The 21,732-nt window shown below is 41.3% G+C and overlaps 1 protein-coding gene across 1 annotated transcript; it reads left to right on the forward strand.

Annotated features, from left to right (window-relative positions):
• Positions 1-91: 91 nt before the first annotated feature.
• On the forward strand, positions 92-20,945 carry NUFIP1 (nuclear FMR1 interacting protein 1). Its single transcript, XM_066571393.1, has 10 exons — positions 92-572; positions 813-901; positions 1,998-2,102; positions 2,718-2,780; positions 3,113-3,189; positions 9,598-9,690; positions 13,286-13,548; positions 14,938-15,066; positions 15,970-16,202; positions 18,746-20,945. Exons 1-10 carry the CDS (start codon positions 107-109, stop codon positions 19,082-19,084), a joined length of 1,857 nt encoding a protein of 618 aa, XP_066427490.1. The 5' UTR covers positions 92-106; the 3' UTR covers positions 19,085-20,945.
• The last annotated feature ends 787 nt before the right edge of the window (positions 20,946-21,732 follow it).

A 21,732-nucleotide genomic window follows, 5' to 3' on the forward strand; every position in this document is an offset into this window, starting at 1 on the left:
CCCGGACGTGACGCGTTCAGCGGCCGCCGCCGGAGGGCCCCACGTGGTGGTGTGGGAGCGTCGCGGAGCGGGGTCTGCACAGCCGGGCGGCCTCTCCGAGCCCGACATGAACCCCTTCGCCTGGTACCCGCCACCCCCGCCGGGGCTGCCTCCGCCGGGCATCCCCCCGCCCTTCTTCTGCCCGCCGCCCTCCTGGGACGCGAGCTTCTGGGCTGCCCCCGTGCCCTACCCGCCGCCCGGCCGCTACCCGCCGCCCGACAGCACCTACGCGTCCGCCGACACCTACTCGCAGCCCAAGAGCTACTCCCAGCCTACCGAGTCCTACTCGCAACCCGCCGACAGCTACCCGCCCGCCGAGAGCTACTCGGATCCCGCCCAGAGCATCCCTCCCGCCGAGAGCTACTCCCAGCCTGCCCAGAACTTCTCGCAGCCCGAGGGCTACCCCCAGCCCGCCGAGGGCTACCCTCCGGCTCAGAGCTACCCGCAGCCCGAGAGCTTCCTTCCCCCTCATGGCTACAGCTCGCCGGGCTCCTGGTTCCCGCCGGCCTACGGAGCGCGGGGCCCGCACGCTGGTGAGGGGCAGGGGCAGGGCAGGAGCCGTCCCTTGGGCCCGTGGGCTCCTTCCCTTCCCATCCCATCCCATCGGCAGGGGCCTTGGGGCTCCAGGGCTCTCCTCCAAGCACGTTGGTCATGCAGCCCTCTCTTATCTCTTCCCTAGATCCTCCTCTGTTGCCCACAGTGGTAGGCGGGGGTGGTGTTTTGCCAGGTGTATCTGTGAATGGCTCATCTTTTTTTTTTCCTCTGTTCTGAAGGTGGAAGTGGTAATTTCTCCCAGAAACGGCAGGGCAAGCAAGCGCCTGCATTTAGTAAACATTGCCCAGAAGAAAATAACAAGCCAAAGGTATGGAGTGGGGTCCCCAGCACAAGAGGGACATGTACGTGTTGGCATGGGGCCAGGGAAAGGCTACGAAAATGATTAGGTGGTGGAGGTGAAGACTGAGAGAAATGGGGTTGTTCAGCCTGGAGAAGAGAAGGCTTTAGGTGGAACCCTGCATCATCCTTTCAGTACTTTAAGGGAACTTAGGAGAAAGACTTCATAGTACAGCCTGTAGTGATACAGCAAGGAATAATGGTTTTAAACTGAAGCAGAGTAGATTTAGATTTGACAAAAGGCTTTTTTACTATGAAGGGGATGAGATACTGATACTGGCACACATTGCCCAGAGGAGCTGTGACGGGCCTGTCTCTGGAAGTGTTGAAGGCCAGATTGAATGGGGCTTTGAGCAGCCTGATCTAGTCATAGATTGTCCCTGCTCATGGTGGGAGGTTGGAACCAGATGATCTTGGAAGGTCCCTTCCCACCCAAGCCATTCTGTGATGGTGTCAGTCTGATGGGACTTGTCCCAAGGCACTATAGAGATCCCGCTCTCCTGTCTGACCTGCTTGCCCCTAGAAGAGAGCAAACATGTGACAGTCTGTAACTCTTGAAAGATACATGTCAGCCAAATTGTTACACAGGTTTATGTTGCCCTACGGTGGTGATGCCCAAGTGCCTAAATTACGCTAGTGCTCTGTTACAAGGTCAAGACCAGCCAGCCAGATGGCACTGATGTGTGTAGCAGGAGAAGGCAGGGTCTGTGCTGCCCTCTGAACTTGTGCCTGTCATGGGAGAACAGTCATAGTCTGTCTTGCTAGAGAAGAACATGGGGCTTTAGCCTAAATCTCACAGCCCTCTGGAAGTCCGTGCCAGTTGACTGGTGTGTTTGCAGAAGCAATAATTGATTGAAACGTGGTAGTGGGAAGAGCTGAGTGCAGGGCACTTTGTTTAGAAAATAAGTAAGTGGAACTTAACTTTTGTATTATGTTAGCTTGTCTTTGAAACCTTTGAAACATGTAACTACTTTATTAACAAAAATAATAATAGTGTTTCATGACTAACTAAACACAGGAATATCTTGTAACTGCAATCCTGAGATTTCTTCTTTTTTTTTTTTCAGACCAAAAAGAAAAAAGAGCCAGTTTTCTCTCATTACTGTGATACCTGTGACCGTGGCTATAAAAATCAGGAGAAGTATGATGAACACATTTCACAGCATAAGCAGGTTAATGAGTTTGGCTTCTTTTATTCACACTTTGATTTTTTCCTTTGTGCCTGACAAACAGCTGTAGTCACTCTTTGAACAGTAGACATAGGAATGAGATTCCAGCGCTTTGTCAAGTATTAGTGGGGTATAAATGCTGTATGTTGGGGAGGCTTCAGGTGTATTTTTGATTTTATTACTGAAGCCTTTTAAACTGTTTTTCTTGTGAAGTATTACTAAGTCATAGGAATTAGTTCATTGACACCACTATAGCATGTGCAGTTTTTGTGTGGAAACATTTAAAAAATTTCCTTTATTGAAAATTATCAAAATTTGCAAGTACCAAAATTTGAAATTGAAGAGTCTTACAAATTTTTATCTTGGGTAAACTTCACTTTCTCTTCAGTTATCAGATACATTGCCTACACCAGTTATTCTAAAACCAGATGAAATTTAAAAGTACATTATCCCTGCTTGCTGTTTTTACAATCACCTTTGTTAGAAAACAGGGTAACTTTCACAGCCTATGCAACAAACTACATGCAACTGGCACTGACTTTATTTGAAGTGTGCTCAAAAGCTTGTTTATAATTTGTGTAAATTGGTATGTTTTAAGTTCACCCTCTTATCTTGCAGTGTTCAGAAGAAGGTTGCACTTTCAGCGCCCATGAGAAGATCGTTCAGATACACTGGAAGAATGTAGGTAACCCTCTGGGCCCAAAATAGGAGTCTGTGGCATCTTTACCATAGCCCCTTTTCTCATTCTTCAGTAGTTTCCTTTCATACATTTGGAAAGAAAATGTATCATCTCTGAGGAGTATGTATTTCAAGACAATATTGTGGATGAAAATTTGTTAAATACTATGGGGTTTTCTTAATGGATTCATTTTATCATCTCTGTGTACACTCACACCAGTTTTGGAGATGAAAACAGTGTGATACCACTATGCCTGACGTAATGATGTTTTCTTTTTTAATTTGCGAGTTTTTTCCTTCCCCTTTTAAGCACCTGTAAAATACTTTTTCCTTAGGCACATGCACCTGGTGCTAAAAGAATAAAATTAGATAGTCCAGAAGAGATTGCTAGATGGAGAGAAGAAAGAAAAAGGTAAGACTTCTGGCCTATGGATTTGTTTTACTGTATTTTCCCTATGTAAGCATGAGATGACAGCTGAAGGGCAGGAGCAGCACATAACTTGCTGTTTCTGCTGTTCCGTCGACCATGGAAAATTCCTGCAGCAGTGAACTGTGTCAGGGTGCATGAGCCAGGAGAGTGTGAGCTGCAGAGATTATAATAACTTAAACGATTATAATAGAAGGCAAGGTATCAGCTGAGAAGGAAGCAGCTTTCCCAGATGCTTGATGTGGTATCCCAGGTTAGGTGAATGTCTCATTCCTTTTAGCCTCACCACAGATCACATTTTAGGTCAGAAGTGTTTGTGTGGTGGTTTTTAAAAGCTTAAAAATCTGGAACTACTGACTACAACTGTAATACTGTGTGCACACTTCCTCGGCTAAGTTGTCCCAGTAGACCACACCAGGGAGTTTTCCTAATTTTTAAGGGCTTTCTGTATTGCTTGATGTTTTTCTAATGAAAGAGAACAAAAACTGTGAATGATACTGTTCTCAGGTAGCCTAACTTACATTGTATGCAGGGTGCAAGGTGAAATTCTCCTATAAGCAGTATTTCTCACTTTTTCTTATCCTGTGATGTAACAGGGTGTAGCTTTTATCTTGCCCAGGATTGAAGAATTTATCTCCTAGATTTGTTTTTTTTCCTTCAGAGTTCAATGGATTAAAATCCACGTTTTCCCAGCAGGAGAAAGATGCTGCAGGCTTTCCTCACTTCTGTTGATAATTTAGAATATAGTCTTGCAAGTGATCAGTGCAAGAGTTTTGTTTCCATGAGCAAGAGTCCTGTATGCAGAATAGGAAGTGATATAAATTTAATTTTGAGATCAGTGGTGATGAGCTAGGACAGTGTACTAGTCACATGGGTTTTTTTAAGTGAAAATAAATCCAGTGGCCTGATGGAATCCTACTGATGTATCCACCTTGCATCCATGTCAGAAGACAATGTTAATGTGTTCTGGCTTTGAACTTCACTTCCCTTAATACAACTTTGCACTGTTTTTGTTGAAAAATAAAAATTAATGGAATTTATTGTAGAATTTTTTAACTGCCTCCCATCCATTTTTTTCCTGTATGGAGAAGCAAAATTTCTCCCCGTGTAATTTCATTCTTGGAGGCTTTAATTTTTCTTTGGACATGGTTTCAGCTTTTTCTGCAAATTTCTGAAAGGTGAAAGGAAATCTTACCACTACGTCAGCACATCACAGCAATCAACTGTTGCACCTGCTGTTCATTTTTTACAAATTAAAATAATCCATTGGTTCTTAAAAAAAAAAAAAAGAAAAGCTTTTTTGATTGAGAAACAAGAGATTATTTTCTCCCTTTTTTAAAATGCCATCATTACCCAGACAGAAATTGGTTGTGATCTCTGCAAATAGAAGTTTGGTGTTAGATTAGGCAAGTTTTGGTGCTATATTAGTTCTCCTTCCAAGTTTTCCTTTATTCAAAAGATGCTTGAGGGCTTGGTTTTTATTTGCTTTCAGTCTACGTATTACTGTTGTGATTCTTTGGTGATCTAATTTTCTAACAGTAGCTCCAAGGTAAAAGATCCATACTCATACGCAGTCTCTGAGAGAGGCTTTGCTACTCTCTTTTTTCCAACTTTTCATACGCTTCTCTGTTTTGGGAAATGTTCAGGAGAGTTCCTATCTAGCAGCTGAGGCTGAGGTTTAAGTGTTGAAATGGTGTTTAAGGTGTATATGTCAGTATGTGCTCTACTAGAACATTAGGGAAGTGGGAATTGAACATAAAATTATGGATATTGTTTGTGGGGAGTGCTTGCTGCAAATCACAGCAGCCTTTATCTAAACTTAATTGTAAGGGTGATGCTCTGCCTGAGATGGTTTTGCTGAGCTTCTGAAGGATCTCGTGTTGGTTTTATAGGTGACTGTGATTTGGCTGCAATACAGCATTGCTGAAAGCCTTTGCTCGGTGCAGCACAGCAAAATCAAGGGACATGAAGTCGTGTGGTCACAGGCACCAACCAGAAAAGGCAGAATGGGATTAGGACTGTCTGAGCCAAGGCCACTAGATGGAGTAGTGCCTTATCTTGGTACTTCAAGCCTTCTTGGGCATCGTGTTTAGCCGTGATGGATGGGTGTAGAATGACTACCTGGGTGGCTTTTGTTACTCTTTGTACAGTGAGGAAGCTCTATGAGCATCCTTCTTTCTTTAATTAAAAAAAAAAAAAAGGGGCGGGGGCATGGGAGGCAGGCAGAGAGAGAAGGCCAGCTGGAACTTTTGTGCAGCATTAATTGGGTCACCAGCAAAGCATCAGTTTAGTACTGAAGGTCTGTTGTTGACTCACAGTAAACACTGCATTGTACAGAAAAGAGGGACACCAGAGGGAGTCTGAGCTATTAAGCAGTTTTGGTTTACAGTGACAAGAAAAAACCTTTTTCATTCTAGAAGCTCCAATCAGAGCTAAGAACGAATCTTTTTAGGTCATTAATAGTTTCTTCCTAATTAGGTTGCCATGATTTAATATGTGTGTTTCCATGCTGCATCCTGTCTTGCTTGTTCTTTCAGCCGTTATAAATAATTACTTGCAGAGTTGAGATTTTTCTTCTTAATTAGCTGCTGTGTTGCTCAATTGTGTATCCTGCTTAAAATCTTCAAGAAAGAGCTTGTGTTTAAAGTGTAGCCTTACTCTCATAGAGGAAGGAGGAGGAGGAGGAGAGCTGGTAAGGACTATCTCTGGATGAAGCATGCTGGATTGGAATGCTGTTTTCGTGTTGAACCTGCTGAGCCAAGAAAACTAATTAAATAAAGAGCAATAGAGATGAAGTTCTATGGGATCTCAAGGTTTCCCTGTGTTTTGCAGACAGATGGTTGTGAAGTCTGACATCAACTTTTCTTGTTTTGATTTGTCCTGTCCCTTCCAAGTGTTGAGAAATGTGCTGTCTTCAGCATATTTTTTCTTTAACATGAGCTTAAAGAGAATTATCTGCAATGCATTTCCTCAATGTGTCAGAATGAGGTATTGCTGTCTTCCCTACTCCACAAGCGAGATCTGGGTCCTGCCAGCCCATCTGTTTCTCACCAACATTTCTTGAGCAATGGTTATTAGCAAGAATGTGGCAAGGCTGCTTTAGTGTTAAAGCAAATCATTGAATTTACTTTTGCTTAGCTCCTAATATAACGTTGGGGGATTTTCTTGAGCTTGTGTGTTGCTTGTAAATTCTCCCCTTTCTGCCCCGCTTTCTTTATTCTCTTGGCATTGGTTTATTCAGATAGGAATTGTCTGTTGTATTTCCTTGCAGTACATCTCACAGGCTGAGCATGTGCTTTGTGCTTGAAGCCCAGTACTGTTAAACACACCACTTCTGATTAATTTGTAGTTTTCTAGTTGAATAATGATAATCCTAGAGTAGTTTGGAATCCTCCCTGGTGTTGTGTTCATGCTAGCAAAGTATGTAATATGGAAAATAATTTCTTGTAACTTGGTAAAAGTAGAGGAGACAAAGCAAAGTAGAAGGGATGTGTCAACAGATCAAGGTAAACATAGATGCAATAAAGTTTACTCTGATCTGCTGGGATACATCAGCAATGGAACTGCCTCAGCTAACATATGGTTAAATCAGATGTGGGAAAGTTAAGCCAAAATTTTTTCAGCTCTGTTGGGTCATTTTTATTCCCTTTGGGCTATCCATGTCTCCTTTGCTGTTGGCTGTGCATATGCAATTAAGACCAGCTCAAGAAATTTTTGAGGCATTTTGCTCACAGTGCTGTTCCTAATAAAATGATGAACTTGTATAGCTCTTGACTCAGGAATTCATTGTATAAACTGCTACAGAAACAGGTCTCTTTTCTGTTAGATGTTGGCAAAGCTCTGTTTCTTCACTGCTTGCTAAGAGCTGCTTTACTCCAATGTTTATGAGAGCAAGATAAAGTATGCTGGCCTATAAAAAAATGCATGGCTCTGGCCAGTGTACTCATTTATCAAAAAAAATCTATTCCCTGAAACACATGTGTTATTGATTAGGCTCAGTGTCACTGTATCCTGTCTCTAGAAGCTTAGGGTATCCTTTACCTGCATGTCTCACTTTGTTGGGATATAGTTCATATACTTATCTTAACCTGAAAATCAGTTTTCTGATATTATCAATTTAATTTGAAAAGCTTTGTGTTGTAGAAGTGTGTACTGTTGGGAACTGCAGCTGCTATGAAAAGGGCTGCCTTCTCAGGCTCTACTGGCTTTGTGAAGTCTGCTGTGCCAGACCATCACATCCTGGTTTAACTCTCCCTTTTACAATAAGTTGCTTAGGTTTGTAAAGCCCTGTGGGGACTGATGAAGCTCTTTGTATTCGAGCTCTGACAGTTGTTTGCAAGGCATAAGTGCTGGAGTACTTCTACTTCAGTGGTGTTTGTAGGTAACATTTTAGGAACATCATTTTCTTAGGAAAGGTGGAGGGCTTGCCATCTTAGAAGGCTGCAAACCCAAGTCAGCTCTTGGGATTTAAGCATATGGCTTTTTATGTGGAGGGGCTCAGTCAGTAAAGGCATGAGGTAAAGACAGTGAGTAAAATGCTATTTAACATTTGAGAAGAGATGGAAAAGATAAACACAGCCCCTACAGATGCCTTCAGATGTGCTTCTGCAGGCATACTGGGACTTGTGACTTGAGCTCTCGCCAGCTGTCAGTTACTGCCTGTGTCAGCTGGAAGGGTGGTTGAGGAGAAATCTGTCAGTCTTGGCAGTTAAATGGAACTGAAAGCCTTGGTGCAGTCCATTACGGTGGCTCGTGGAGGGAGTGGTAACTCACAGGAATGAAAGTGGGAGGCAGTCATGTCTCAAATCGTGTTGAGAGAGCGTGTCTGAATATGTCCTTAATCAGCATAAGTGCTGGAGCATTTGAAGACTCCTTTGCTCTAGTATTTAGGGTCTTCCCTTATATTTAAAACACCCTCCCCCCCTGCAATCTCTACAGTAAGCTTGGGGATGTTTTGAGCATAACTACTTGTTTTATGGCTTCTGTCCTCCTGGGAGGTTTTGTGTTTGAAGGAAAGCACCTTCTCCTAAAACTGTGGTGCACAGGGGTCTTTGTCAATGCAAAGCTTTTGAGATTAAAGAGTTCATTGCACATTTGCTGTGTGCTGGGAGTGTTGTAACATGGATGAACAAATCTAACTTACAGGGAGGAGCAGAGGTAAAACATCACATCCCTGTGCTCACTTGAGCTGTATGGCAGATTTCTGGGAGAAATCCAAAGAAAATACATGTTGACAGCTAATGTTCAAATCCTCTTAAAGAGGACTAGTTCTGTAGTGTGTTTAGATTTGTCTTGTAGAAAAAGCTTCTCTTTTTCCCTTGGTACGTGGTTGACGCTGTCTTGAATCAATGTGACACTTAGCATTCATGCTGTAATATGGGGAAAATGCATGTGATAAGATTAAATATTTAAAGAAAGATCCATGTCTTTTTGATAGTTATTTTTAGTGAGAAGCTGTTCTATGTTTCTCTTTACTCCATTTTAATAGACATCAAATATTTATTCTTTGTGTTCCTATACAGAAGCTGGGGAAGCATGTGCATGTGTTTCTCATTTACCACCTTTATCTCAAAGCACTGGCATTTAGCTAACTAATATTTGCAGAGCAAGTAGTGCAGCCATTTTGGGCTTTGATGGTAAAAAGCCTGCTGCCCAGGCTCTGCGTGTTAGAACCAGTGAGACATTTGTCTGGAGGGAAGGATGTTAAGGGAGGTGGGGAATGGAAGAGATGGGATGGGTTGGGAGATGCTTGTAACAGTAGATTTCTTTTCATCTGCATGATCTGGCAATTTTTCTTGAACCTGGAATTAAAAAGGGGCAGCAATTCTGGTGAAGTTGAGGTCAGTGTGCAAGCATGATGCTAAATATTGCTCAAGAAGGAACTTTGTCACGTGTGTGCTTTGTCTCTGTCAGGTTAAAGGAATCTTGTGCACCCAGAAGCTGTTCATATAGCCTTTTTTTTTTTTTTAATTTAGAAGAACTCAGCAGTTAGTTTGCTAAAGGCATGTCATTCAAATAATCCAATTGAAGCTCCATAGAAATAATGTAGGAGGACTAAATCATGCTGTTATGTGTTGGGGCAGAGAGGGTCCATGACTATAACCAAACTATTTGTCTGTACCTTGCTTGGTGGTTTGGTATATCTAAGAATGCTAATGGGATATCTTTAATTTTTGTTTTGTTTTGTTCATTGCATCTGGATATGTAAGCCTAAATGCACTCAGGTATCTTTTCCTCACTAATGCTTTTTTAAGAAAGAAACAGTCTGTTGAACTTCATTGAAACATTTAAAAAATCTGTAATGTTTATAGGGAAAGCTGATTTGGTAAAGGGGGAATTGAGAAACTACAGTGAATCGTTTAAGAGCCAGTGAAACTATTTTTTTTCTTCTAGAAATTTTCCTACTTTGGCAAACATTGAAAGGAAGAAGGAAATGCAGACACAGAAGGAGGAAAGGGGAGAAGTGCTGACTACCCAGCAGTTTGGGTAAGTGTTTTGAAGCAAGCTTGTTGCTTTCCTCCCACTGAATTCAAAAGTATGCTTTCTTACCATGGTCTCCCAGCACTTGCTGCTTCCACTGTATGCAGAATCTGGCTGCCCTTTAAGAGAGGACAGGCCATTTGACAAACTGCTGATGTAATATTCTTTTGTTTACTTCATAGTGCTCCAAAGTACACTTCAGTTAAATGAAACAATAAGTACATGAAAAATCTGGTACTCTGGCTTGTTTGAGAAAACCACTTTCTAGTGGCCATTCATTAGATCAGCATAACCTTGGTCTCTGAAGAAGTAGTAATGGGGGCAAAAGTCATGCAACATTCCACAGGATTTGATCCTTTATTACCTGAAAATGGCCAACAGAGATTTTGTTCTTACTCTCTCTCCTTTCTGATGATAAATCAGTAGTCAGGTGAAGAGGGGAGGGAGATAAAGATGATGGAGGGCAGAAAAAAGAAGCAGCACTACTTAAGTTATAACGAAAACCATATGAAAATAAAGTTAAATCTATCTGCTACCATTGTTCTGAGCTAGTGCTTACTTGTCTTGGATTTTTATCTGTTCACTGCCTTATAAATTATTTTCCAGCATGGTTTTGTTCTTCTCTCTCTATTTCATTGTTAGGTGGAACTAGCTAACTTCATTAGCTCTGCTTTAGGACCTGTGGGAAGATTGTTTTTTTTAAAAAAAAGTTGTTAAAATGAGCCACACTCCTAAAATATCATTTGTTTATACTGGAAAGACTGAGCTGGAAGGCAGGAGCAGACTCAGTCCTAAGGGGCTCTTGCTAAATGCCATTTTCTGCCACATAGAAGTGCAGCTGGGGTTTGCCTAGCTTTTTGTGTAGGGGATGACAGCAAACAAAACAAAACTTGCTAGCTTGCACCATGGTAAAATGGTTGAGTTAGTGCAGAATAAGAAGTTAGTGTAATTTATTAAATGTGGACAGTGCAAATTACCTTGTTGCAGCTTGTTCTTCAGAAGATCCAGCGCTTGCCTGCCCCCACTCAACCAGTTACCTTTCATGCTTGAAAGGAAAGGTTTATAGAAGACTGAATAAAACTTCCTTTAAAGGATATAAAGTTGCAGGAGTGCTTTACACCCAAGGAACCAAACCTGGGCATTGAAACTCAAGCTGCAAACATATATATTGTATATTTATAACATATATATTGTGACATTTCTTTGTCACAGTAACAAACTGTTTGATATCTACAGGTTTTATTTGCTAACTTTTGTAGCTGTGAGTCAGATGCATCAAGTAGCCTTAAATGTCCATCAGCAATTCCATGCTGTTACATTTGTTAGTAGGTTTATATCTGGAAAACTGTTTGGAAAAAAAAAAAAGCCCTCAAAATTGCAGGTTCCTCACTTCTGCGTAACAACTTTTTATTCTAGTTCATTCTAGAAATCTCTTATTTTTCTTCCCTCCCTCCCCTTAGCACTCCTGACTTGGTGAGCTATCCAGTAAAGATACTGCAATTGGTGCTTATCTGGCAAATTTACTGATGTGTGAGGAAAAAATAGAATACAGCTTGTTCCCTGCAAGCTGTACTATTAAAGCAAATGGCTAAGGAAGATTTAGAAAGGATTAGATGCTTAACACTTCCATGGTGCTTTTCATTTGTGGTTGTCTGAAGTGCTTTGCAACTCCTAAGTCTCAGCATCCCTGTGTGTGAGATCAGATATGCAGAAGGACCACTTGGGAAGCCTGCCTGGTGTCTCACAACACCTGAGTAATAGTGCACAGCTCTCCATGCCCTCTGAATGGAGAGTGAAGAGCAGGATGTCTTCCACAAGGGAATGGCAGAAGGCAGATACCAGGCTGGTGTTTGTTGGGACATATTTTTGACCTTGAGGTTTCTTTCTGGGTGTTTGAGGCCCCAGAGAATTTAGATGGTTGGTTTTAACCCTTGGTCAAGGACAACAGCTTTAATTAAGCCTGTATTTGCTCAATATCTTCTAGGTTGTACAACATGCTGAATTTAGAGTATGGTTGGACAAATTCAGAAATGCAGTTTTCTCTCTTGTTGGAGTTGAATCATTGGAGATAATATTAGCCTTCTTTTGTGGGTGAGGGACTGATGCACAGGAAGGCAGTGGCTTGCCACTTGTACCACAGGAACACTGTGGTGGGTGATGGCATCAGGGATGAGCAATCAGTGTTAGACACTGTCGTGAAGTGACTGGAGAATGAAATTCAATATGTTTTGTTGTGATATAAAGTAATTTTGAGTGCTATGACTGGCCTTGTTCTCCTCTAAAGGCGGACTTGATAAAGCTGGAAAAGCATGGAAGAGAGGAATGCTGGTAACAGGAACATTTCTGAACAAAGTAGTGGGTGGCTTGAAAGGGCTGTGTGATGGAGGCCTAGAAAGATTGCATAGGTGCAAGAGGTGAATAAAGTGTAGTTATACACTGATTCTTGTAACTCAAGAAGAATGGGTTACTAAATGACTTGTTTAGACCTCAGAATGAAGACAAACAAAAAGAAGTCCTTTGTCACAAAATATTAACCTTGCTGCAAGATTTTAGCAATGCCAGACATGAACACAGCATCCCACATGAGGAATAATAGGACCTCAGCTGTGCTAGAGGTGAGGCTGAGGCAGGGAGGACTGATCAGAACAAACCATGGGGCTCATTCAGGACAGGAGATCTTGTGTCATTTTTGCTGTTGCAATGTACTGATGATTAGTTACAGTCCTGTTTTCCTGAATTAAGCTTCTGTTGCTTGGAAATAAATACTTTCAGAAAGCTTCAGCTGTCCCTTCTATATTTGCTTTTCTCTCTTGGTCACATTGATTCTTATATCTATAGAATTCAACCAGATTTTAAGCTTTCCAGGTATCTTCCTATAACATGTGTTTATAGGACAAACCTGGAAGATGATGGAGCTGTGAAAGATAAGTGGAACCAGCATGCTGTGCTCTTCCTGTATTTCAGGACTTGTTCTTTTGTTTCAGGTCCTAAAAATGCATTATTCTGATGGACATTTCTTTTATTCCTTTTCCTTGGAATGGAAAAGATGAATGGCATGTTGGTTGGAGGCGGGAGTAGGTAGTCATTGCAGCTGATGGTGTCAGATGGCTGAATGGATTTGGTGCAGCAAGATGCTTCTCAGAGCTGTAACTGGAAAAAAGAGACTTCAGCACTGAAAGAATGTTTATAGTAGATGCTTTCCTTATAACTTCATGTTGGCTCTGTTTTGAATGACTTTAATGCTTAAGTGAAGAGAGTATTTGTTGACTTTGTTATCCAAAATGAAAACACCGTGTCCTCGTGCCGCAGGTTATTGAGGAACTTTCTTAGCCCATGTACCTTTGGCCTTGTTGAAAACTAAAAACTAAAAGTCATGAGCTTCAAACTGTTCATTCAGTTCCTGCTTTGTCCCATTGCCCTGCCTGAGATGAGGTGTGACTGATTTTATGGTCTGTCACCTCGTGTTAGCTGAGCTGGACTAAGTCCTGGCATCATTCTGTGTTGCTGAGCCTTAAACAAGGGCCTGAGCCATTTGGTTACATCAGTTGTTTTTATTCTCATAGCTTATCATCTGTATGAGCTTTCTGTTTCTATTCTCCAGCAAAATGAAGGGTATGTGGAAACCTCCAGAAAATGGAGAGGCTCTTGGGCATCAACGAAGACACAGGAGAAGACAATGGCGTCCATTCTGGAAGAAATTTAGGAAAAATGGTGGCGATTATCATGGACCTAAAACTCAAAATGAAGCCAATGGACCAGAAAACAGCACATGTGAAAAGGAACATGAAAAACAAAATGCTTTGGCGGGCCAAGCATATGAGAAAGACGTTGACCCTCTTGGTCTTCTGGCAAACGGTGATGTCGGTAAGATGAAGGAACTTGGAGAAATTTTATTTTAAATGGTTGTTTTAAGTTTAGATGCTGAGACTTTGTGCTTGCTAGTCACCATTTTGGAAGTCTGACATGAAGTTTTGTGCAGCGTTACATGTTCGGATGTAGGTAGTACAGTAGTCTAAAGGCCATGCAGCACCAACGTAGGTTGCTAAATTAACATAAAAGAGATAAGAAAATATTTATAAAACCAGAAGAAGATGAAGTACTTGAACAGCCAAATTATTTTTAAAGACTGTTAAATATCCCTTTGTAGTTTTGAAAGCAACAGTATTTAGAAAGTGAAAACAAATGGATTTCCTTGTATGAGTTAAGTGAATTACTTAAAATGTCAGGATTTTACTTTTAATTCTGTTCTTTGCTGTATTATTACTCTTGATATTCTCCATATGTGTGTGTTCTCTAAAGTATTCCTGCTTAAGTTTTTTTGGGTTTGGTTTTTTGTTGAGTTGTTTTTTTTTTTTTGTGAGCATGTCTTGTTTCCTCGTGCTGGCAGCAATATGAATTCTTCAGATCTAACTATTTATAATATAGTCAGCAGTACTCCTAGAATATGGCATGTAAGCTGACTTATACTCTGGCTATTTTTAGCAACAAGGGTAGAATACATTCCCTGGAAAGATGTCTGATGCTGAGTTTTTCCTTTTGAAAACACAATCTTCAATTAGTGAGAACAAGAACTCAGCATCCCTTTGCAATTTGTTTACTCCATTAATCTTTGCGTGTTGGGAAACTTAAGTATGCTTAAATATCTCTATATTTCCCTGCAGCATTTGTGCTTTACTTAATGATAAAAGGTCTAATTATGCCAAAGTACAGCTAGTGACCTCTCTTATAGTAGGTAGAAAAGGAATGTGGTCGCCCTTAATTAAACAATATTGAAGCTAGTTGCAACTTTTTATATAATTGAGAAAGATAACCAGAATGAATAATAACAAATACAATATAACCAAGTAGAATTAAAAAAAAATATACAGCACAAATCTATGATTTTACTGAATAGGTGCATCTTTTTGATTCTCCTTTTTTTTTTTTTTTAATTTCCCCTGATTGGCTTCTAAATCCTTCTCCTCCATCTCAGAACTAAATCCAGCAAGACTTCAAAATATATTATGAAATCCTCTCTCTCTCTCTTTACCTACACTCAATAATAAGATTTATAATTCTATTTGGTATGCAAAGGAGGAAGCAGAAAGCTCACCTTTCTGCTGAGCTTCAGGAAACTTTTGGGGGGGTTTTCTGTCATCCACAGCACCATTGCGCAATGGCGCCCAACATCAGGTGTGTGTGGTGCTGAGATGGGGATTTGGCAGCAAGGCTGGCTGTTGGGAAAAATCCCTCTTGCCTTTTCTTTCCCTGCAGAATCTGACAAGGATGAGGCAGCTGAGGAGGATGGAAGACTGGGAACGACAGTTGTCCCCAGGCAGGTGACCTCTGCCCTTAGCTCGCTGTCGGTCAACTATGGCAGCGCATCCGACAGTGAGCCCGAAGGTGTGTGTGGAAACAACTTCTGCCCTTCTCCTCTCCCCTTCTACCCTGTGTCACACTGCAGTGACAGGGACTGCAAGCAGGACGGTGGCTTTTTTTTGCTGTCCTTTTCTCAGCAGCATGTCCTGGGTCAAGAGAGGAGGCATAAAATGTCTTTGATTAAGTTGTGTGTCATCAAATTTCCCAAGCCTTTTCTCCCATAGTTGGGGGAAAATAAGGAACCTGTTTTCAGTCTTGCTTCAAATCATGTTTGAATAGTGCCAGGAAAAAGCTGTTGTTGTCACTCCATGAACTAATTTCCACATCCTTAAGGGCTTTTTCCATAGAAGGCTTCTGGGTGTTGCAATAGGACTTGAACTCTCTGTTACTTGGATTTTGTGTTTCTCTGAGTGTATGCATCAGTGGATGGTGAGGGATTGCTGCTGCTGCTGCTTGTTTTTGTGAATATTTACTAAGCCTTACTTGCCCTGGGTGGCCTACCCAAAGTTAGAGAGCATCTAGCAGACAGTGAATTGAACTTGGGCATCCTCTGCCCTAACTGTATCATGATTTTCTCCGCAGCCAAATTTGCAGCAAGCTATAATGTGAAGCACAGTACTTCTTAAGTGATAAGAGGGCAAAGGTTTGGAAATCTCGGTCAAGTGTTACTCCTTTTATTTTTTTTTTTTGTGCTGTAGAATTGAAATACCTTGTTTTCCTTTCTGCGAATGTTTAGAGATTATTCTTTGTATTTAAAAAGAAAACCCAAGCCAAACAAACCCCTCCCTTCCTGCAAGTAAACCTTGAACATCTTCACATCAGGTTGTGTGAGCAAGAACAGTACTAACGAACTGCCAGTGCATGAGGATATGAGCATGTTGAAGAGGCTTTTAAGTTTGAGATGAAAGTGTATTCTTTTTCTTTAAGAAATCCCTGTCAAGACTGCAACAAAAGCTGAGAGAAACCAGGCTGTGCTCAGAAATACGCCTCAAACTACTCCTGCTCCTCAGAGTCGGAAACCAAATCAGAGCCGCCCAGAATGCGCAGGCACGGCGTTGAGGAGCTCGAATTCAAACGCACGTCTCCCCAGAGGGCCTGATAAGCGGGGCAGGAAAACATTACCTCGCCTTCCCAAGCGCCGTCCAACTCTGCTGGAAATGGTAAGAGGCTAAAATAATGCCTCCTGTGCAAGAGTAGAACTATTTGTGAATGTTTCTCCTCTTCCCTGTGGGAAGTTAGAGCAGTCTGTTAGCACAGGGCCTGGCTTAAGAATAGTAAAGGGAGCATTTCACTTGGAGGAAGTGAAGATGCTTTAATAGACAAATAGAAATACCCTGGCATGCATTCAGGTAACAACTCACTTTGGTAAGCAAGAGATGACAACTGAATCACGTGTCTGAAATGAGCTGCACAAGGAACAAACCCTTTGTTCCTCTCTCTTCTCTTCCCTTCCCTGTGGCAGTATCCAGTAGGTTTGGGTTGTATGTAATCCCAGCAGCCATGATCTGATCTTTTTGCTCCCAGCTTTGCTGTTCAGCTGCCTTCCTCTGCTGGAAGACCATACAGTACTTTGCACATGCAAAGAAATCTCATTGGGAAGTGTGCTGGTGGCTTAAAATACAGAGTGGTGTTTAGCTGCAACCTGTTTGTAGCAGGGTTTCTTCTCTGGGCGTGTTTTGATCAATGTGAGGAAGGGACAGCACCTTGAAGAGCAGCAAGTTGGTGTCTCAGAAGGGTAGAAGGAGGTTTGTTAGGGTGAGTCCAAGGTATTCCCAGTAGCAGTGCAGAGCAACCCATTTGGCCACAAAACCTGGTGTCTTTCTTTAGAAAGCTCTGACAAAACCTTGGAGCTTTTATTGTATTTATTACTCCAAAGCAGTACTACTCTTGTGAGTCTATAAATGGCATAAAGCTTCTCCATCAAGGGAAAGCTTGCAGTGGGCAAAAGACATGAGAAAGCAGGGTGCCACTGACATCAGAGCTCTGAAATAGCACAGGATGTTTCAGCAAGAGATACCTGATAAGGTACAACCCAAGCTGCTGATGTGGGAGAAATCCCTTGGTAGTCTTTTTAGCACAGGCTGCCAAGAATTAACGTTCCTAGTGACTGAAAAGGAAGTGTTTGTCCCTTGTGTAGCTCCCTAAGCATGCAGTTGCCTTTTTCACTTGCTCTTCCAAGTTTTTGGTGATCAAAGCAATGACGACTCTGGAAGAAAGTCAGATAAAGTCCCACATACTCAGAGAAGCTGGCAGTACATAGGAAACCTGAGTTGAAGCTTGCCAGTATAGTCCATTTTTAAAATTGCATTTTAGTGAGGTTTTTTGCCTCTTCAAATTACTCAGAGTTGTTTTTAAAGAATGTGTACTGTGGCTATGAATCACAGAGGAGGGCCTGAGGTTTGCAGGTAGGCTTTCACTGTCATTAAAAATGGTTAGTGTGCAAAAACCTTGAGAGGGAGTGAGATTGAAATTTTACAAAATGGATCCAGAAAGTGCATTAGAATGCTAAGAAAAAGGTTGTTGTATCAATGATGATTTAAAAAAAAACAAAAGTGAGGTAGGAGAATAGCTGCAGGTGTCTCTTGACAGTCATTCAGCAGTGAGCTTGGGCACTACAAAAACATGTTTATTGTGGACATGCAAACACTAATGTGTGTTTAGTCATCCTCTGTGCTGACAAAATCAAAAGCTTGTGTACTGTCACTCCACTGATATCTATCCCTGCATTAAAAAATCAAAGATACAGTCTTTGATAGGGTAATTTCTGCAGCCCTGCTGGGCCCTAATTTGGCCATTTGGGAATTCACCGGTTTCTCCCAGTCAAACAAAGAGAACATCACTCTGTCCCTTGCCTGCCCTGAAGTACATCTCCTAGTTCATATGGAATGTTCCTGAAGGCTCATTTTAGATGTCAGCTGCTTGTAACACCTCTTCGCAACTGATCTAAGTAGAAATACTCAGGCTTAAAAGTGGCTGGTTAAACCACTGTTGAAAACAAAACAACAAAAAAAGCTTCTTGGTGACTACTATCCAAGCTTAGCCAAATCTCCTGCAGTGTGTAATACAGCTCTACTGCAACTGATCAGGTAGTTACAAATTTAGCCTCTTGGCTCAGATTTTGTTTGTTCATACTACTAGTTCTGCTGACACTCACATTGAAAAAGGTTCATTTGGCTCTCTGGCTGATAGGTTTCTCTTTCCTACTACCAAAGTGAACCTTAATGAGGTTGAAGTCAATGAGGAAGGCCTCTAGCACATTGATTAAGCTACTAGAATTAGGTTGGTGTATGTATTATAGCCCAGACCAGTTTAACTGCTGTTTAAATCCATGGTCTGGTACCTGATGAAAGATGCCCTTTCCTTGTATTTATCTTTTACTCATAAGGGGTTTAAATTAAAAATGCATGGGATATGAAATTGCAGACACGGTATAACTTAGAAAGTGTGAAAAATGATAACAGACCTGCTACCCTCCATATACTGGAATGCATAGCCTGGTATTACAGTCTGTGATTTGAGAACATCATTCTCTGGTATGGCAGTCTCCAGCCTCATGTGTCCAGGACCTGTGTGAGACACCCAACTGTTTAACTTGAAAGATGTTGGAAATCACTGAGTAGATCAGTATATGTTGCTATGCTTGTATCAGCTGCAGAGCAATAGAGGGAAATGTGCATCATCTTCTCTTTTTTTTCATTTCCAGTTACTGGCCCAGGACATCCGGCACGAGAGGAATGTGATTTTGCAGTGTGTTCGATACCTCATCAGAAATAACATGTTTGGACTTCATCTTAAAACAGAACCACAGGCTGAAGCAGAAACTGAACAGTCCTCTACACCTACAGCAGAGCCTTCTATGAAAAAACCTGATGAATCTAGTTGTTCTTGTAGCTCTGACCTTCAGTTAGAAGGAGGACAAGAAGATGCATTATTAAAAGCCCAGGGTGAGAAGGAACCTGTGGATCAGACTTCACAGATGACTCAGTTGGCAGATGAAGACACGTGGGAAACCCCATCAATTCAGTGTGAAGGAGCACCATAGAGGATGTCTGTTATGGACAGTAAAGGCTCACATTTTCTACTCAACTGATGCTTTTTGAAAGACATCAGTGTAACAAAAAGCGTTAAAGTACATACTGAGAGCTGTTAAAACCACTTTCCTAATCTGTTCTGCCCTAGATGGCCATTTCCTTGGAAAACATGTTGAGTAATTCCATAACCACATGGCACAAAGGCAGCAGTGCCACAGAGTATGACCTTCCCTAGAGTAGATGCAGATCCCTGCTCTAGAGCTTCAGAGTTCTGAGTCTCTTACCTTCTTATGAAACGTGTGTGAGTCCATCCCCAGAGCCAAGTAGGATGGATTTTCTTCATGTGAAGTTATGGTCCGGTGTGTGTGGAGTATCTTGAGCATCCAGAAGTATTTCAGTGTAGTTTCAAAATGGCAATTCAGTGCATACATTGTTTCACTTCAGCTGTTACAAGATATATCCAATATAAATATAATATAGCCAGTGTAAAATATGGAAGACATAATTGACCTCTCTCAAAAAGTACTGCTTCCACCAGGAGCCTCTTCCTCCCTGAATTAAGTTGTTAATTGAGCAGAGAAATGGAAATGAGGGTGAAGGTTTTATTTATTAAAAAAAAGAGATACTATAACTGCTTGCATCAGTGCTGGGTTGCTGGTTGAGCTCAGGTACCCAGTATTGAGCTTTAACTTCTGTTACAGTTATTGCCTGACAAATTCACTCCTGAAGCAAACCCTCAAAATCATTATCAAAGTTTAGAAAGCTTACCAAGAGTTACTGGTTACCTTTTGCATATACATTGGGAATTTATTGGTCGGCCATCTGAAAGAATGCTGTGATACATTATTACAATGCTCCTACAGCACCCAGAGATTAGTTTTCTTCATGGGGTTGTGCATACATCCATAGTGTTGTGAGCACTAAAAAAGAAGCATCAGCCAAGATTTAGAAACAAATTTAGTCTTTTGATTATATTGTGCATGTCTTTATCAGAATGCTTCTTATTAGGGGCAGGTGTTAGTTTGTCACATTGACAGGGAAAACACACCACAAGAATAATCTGTTCTCAAAACCTCCACTTCAGAACCTGCTGTTTGTCTTTTAGTCATGGTTAAATGTTGCCATTAACTCTCAGGGACTGGATTATTTTCTTTTTCCTTGGTAGAAGTCTAGCCTTCCATTTCACCACCTGAAATAGGGAGACTCACATGGGGTATTTTTTATTGCCTAATAGCTATATTTTCTTTCCTTTAGTTCCTTAACTTGTGCCACACATCTGATTTGTGGAGTGTAGGAAACAAGAGCTAGTTGAAAATTCTATCCTGCTGCTCCGCTATTTATAACTACAACTGCATATTGTGTTTGTAATGCACTGTCTAAATTTATGGAATTATATAAATACCAACACCCTTGTAAAAGTTGTGTGTCCCAAGGATATATGTGCAGAATAGAAGCAGTGATCATAAACATTTATATTTTCAAGGCAGATGATTCATTCTTGCCATGATGATCTCACGAGCCATCTCAATCTCACTGACTTGCCTCTGGCTCTTACAGTTTTACTGCAATGAAAATACCAACGAAGAACACTCAGCCACGGAGATCTGGCACTCGAGCAGAACCTGGTTTTACAGTGGAGTAGTACCAGTGCTGTTGAAAGCATAAGTAACAGCTGCAGGAAGAGAAATGGATGTCTTAAATTTGCTATTAAATTGCACTTTAAACAACCCTGTGTCTTATCAAGGTGATGGCAGAGTTTTCTTTGACTGTAGTCTTTGACCTTGTGTTTAAAAAGACAAAACCTTTACCAAGAATTCTTTATACTGTTGTCACTATGACTTAAGAATATTAAACTTTCACACAAAACCAAAACCTTTGTCAGAAAAAAATTCTTTTTAAGTCTGTTTCATATAGATAGAAAGAAGTAGGTTTCTCTATAGGGAGATCTGTACATGGCATAAACCAGAAGTTTTAACTGAGGACTTGTTGCATACATGAAGAACTACTATTTTTCTCATAACAAGCCATTTCTGCCAACTCATATAGCAGCCACGTGGACACAGACACTGCAGTGATGTCAAACCCTGAATTGCAGTCTTGGTCAATGGTAGGAGGTCTCTGTCCTTTCCTCTTCCCCCACTTCTCTTTTTGTGTTCTTACAGACCATGTTCACACCTCACAGATCCCTTCCTGCTCATCACGATTGTGCTTTCTTAGTACTTTGGATTCAGCCTTTGTATAGGGAAGGTGCCATAATGACCTTCTCTGGTACTCTCAAATGCCTGCAGGCTTTTCTGGTCCCTGCAGTTTTATCTGCTCTGTGTTAGCAGAGGTGGGTTTTGTTCACTTGAATAAAATACCTCTCTGTGTCTGTAAGAAGAGCCTGTTGTTTCCGGCATGCTGCTGGAGCCAGTGCTTTGTGTAGCTTTTTGCTTTCTCATTGTCTTGATTTGGGGTGGCAGTTTCTTAAAGTTTTTTTTTGCAGTGTTATTAAGAAAAAAAGAATCCTACTGCTCAGTCTTTGTGACTCACTTTAGATAAAAATATTCCAGTGACAACCTTCACACTTCTGAAATTTTATTTTTTATCTTTCTTCTTTTATAACTTAGCTACTGAAAATGTAGTTGTAGGCGTCTAGTTTAAATTCAGTTCCCTTGGG

This window comes from Molothrus aeneus, chromosome 2 (genome assembly GCF_037042795.1).
Source record: "Molothrus aeneus isolate 106 chromosome 2, BPBGC_Maene_1.0, whole genome shotgun sequence".
Lineage (NCBI taxonomy): Eukaryota > Metazoa > Chordata > Aves > Passeriformes > Icteridae > Molothrus > Molothrus aeneus.

Excerpts from the sequence above, each read along its gene's own strand:
- NUFIP1 (XM_066571393.1), top strand. The coding sequence starts at position 107 with ATGAACCCCTTCGCCTGGTACCCGCCACCCCCGCCGGGGCTGCCTCCG. Across the intron at positions 13,549-14,937 it reads TCTGGCAAACGGTGATGTCG|AATCTGACAAGGATGAGGCA; the intron begins GTAAGATGAAGG and ends CTTTCCCTGCAG. Across the intron at positions 15,067-15,969 it reads ATCCGACAGTGAGCCCGAAG|AAATCCCTGTCAAGACTGCA; the intron begins GTGTGTGTGGAA and ends TTTTTCTTTAAG.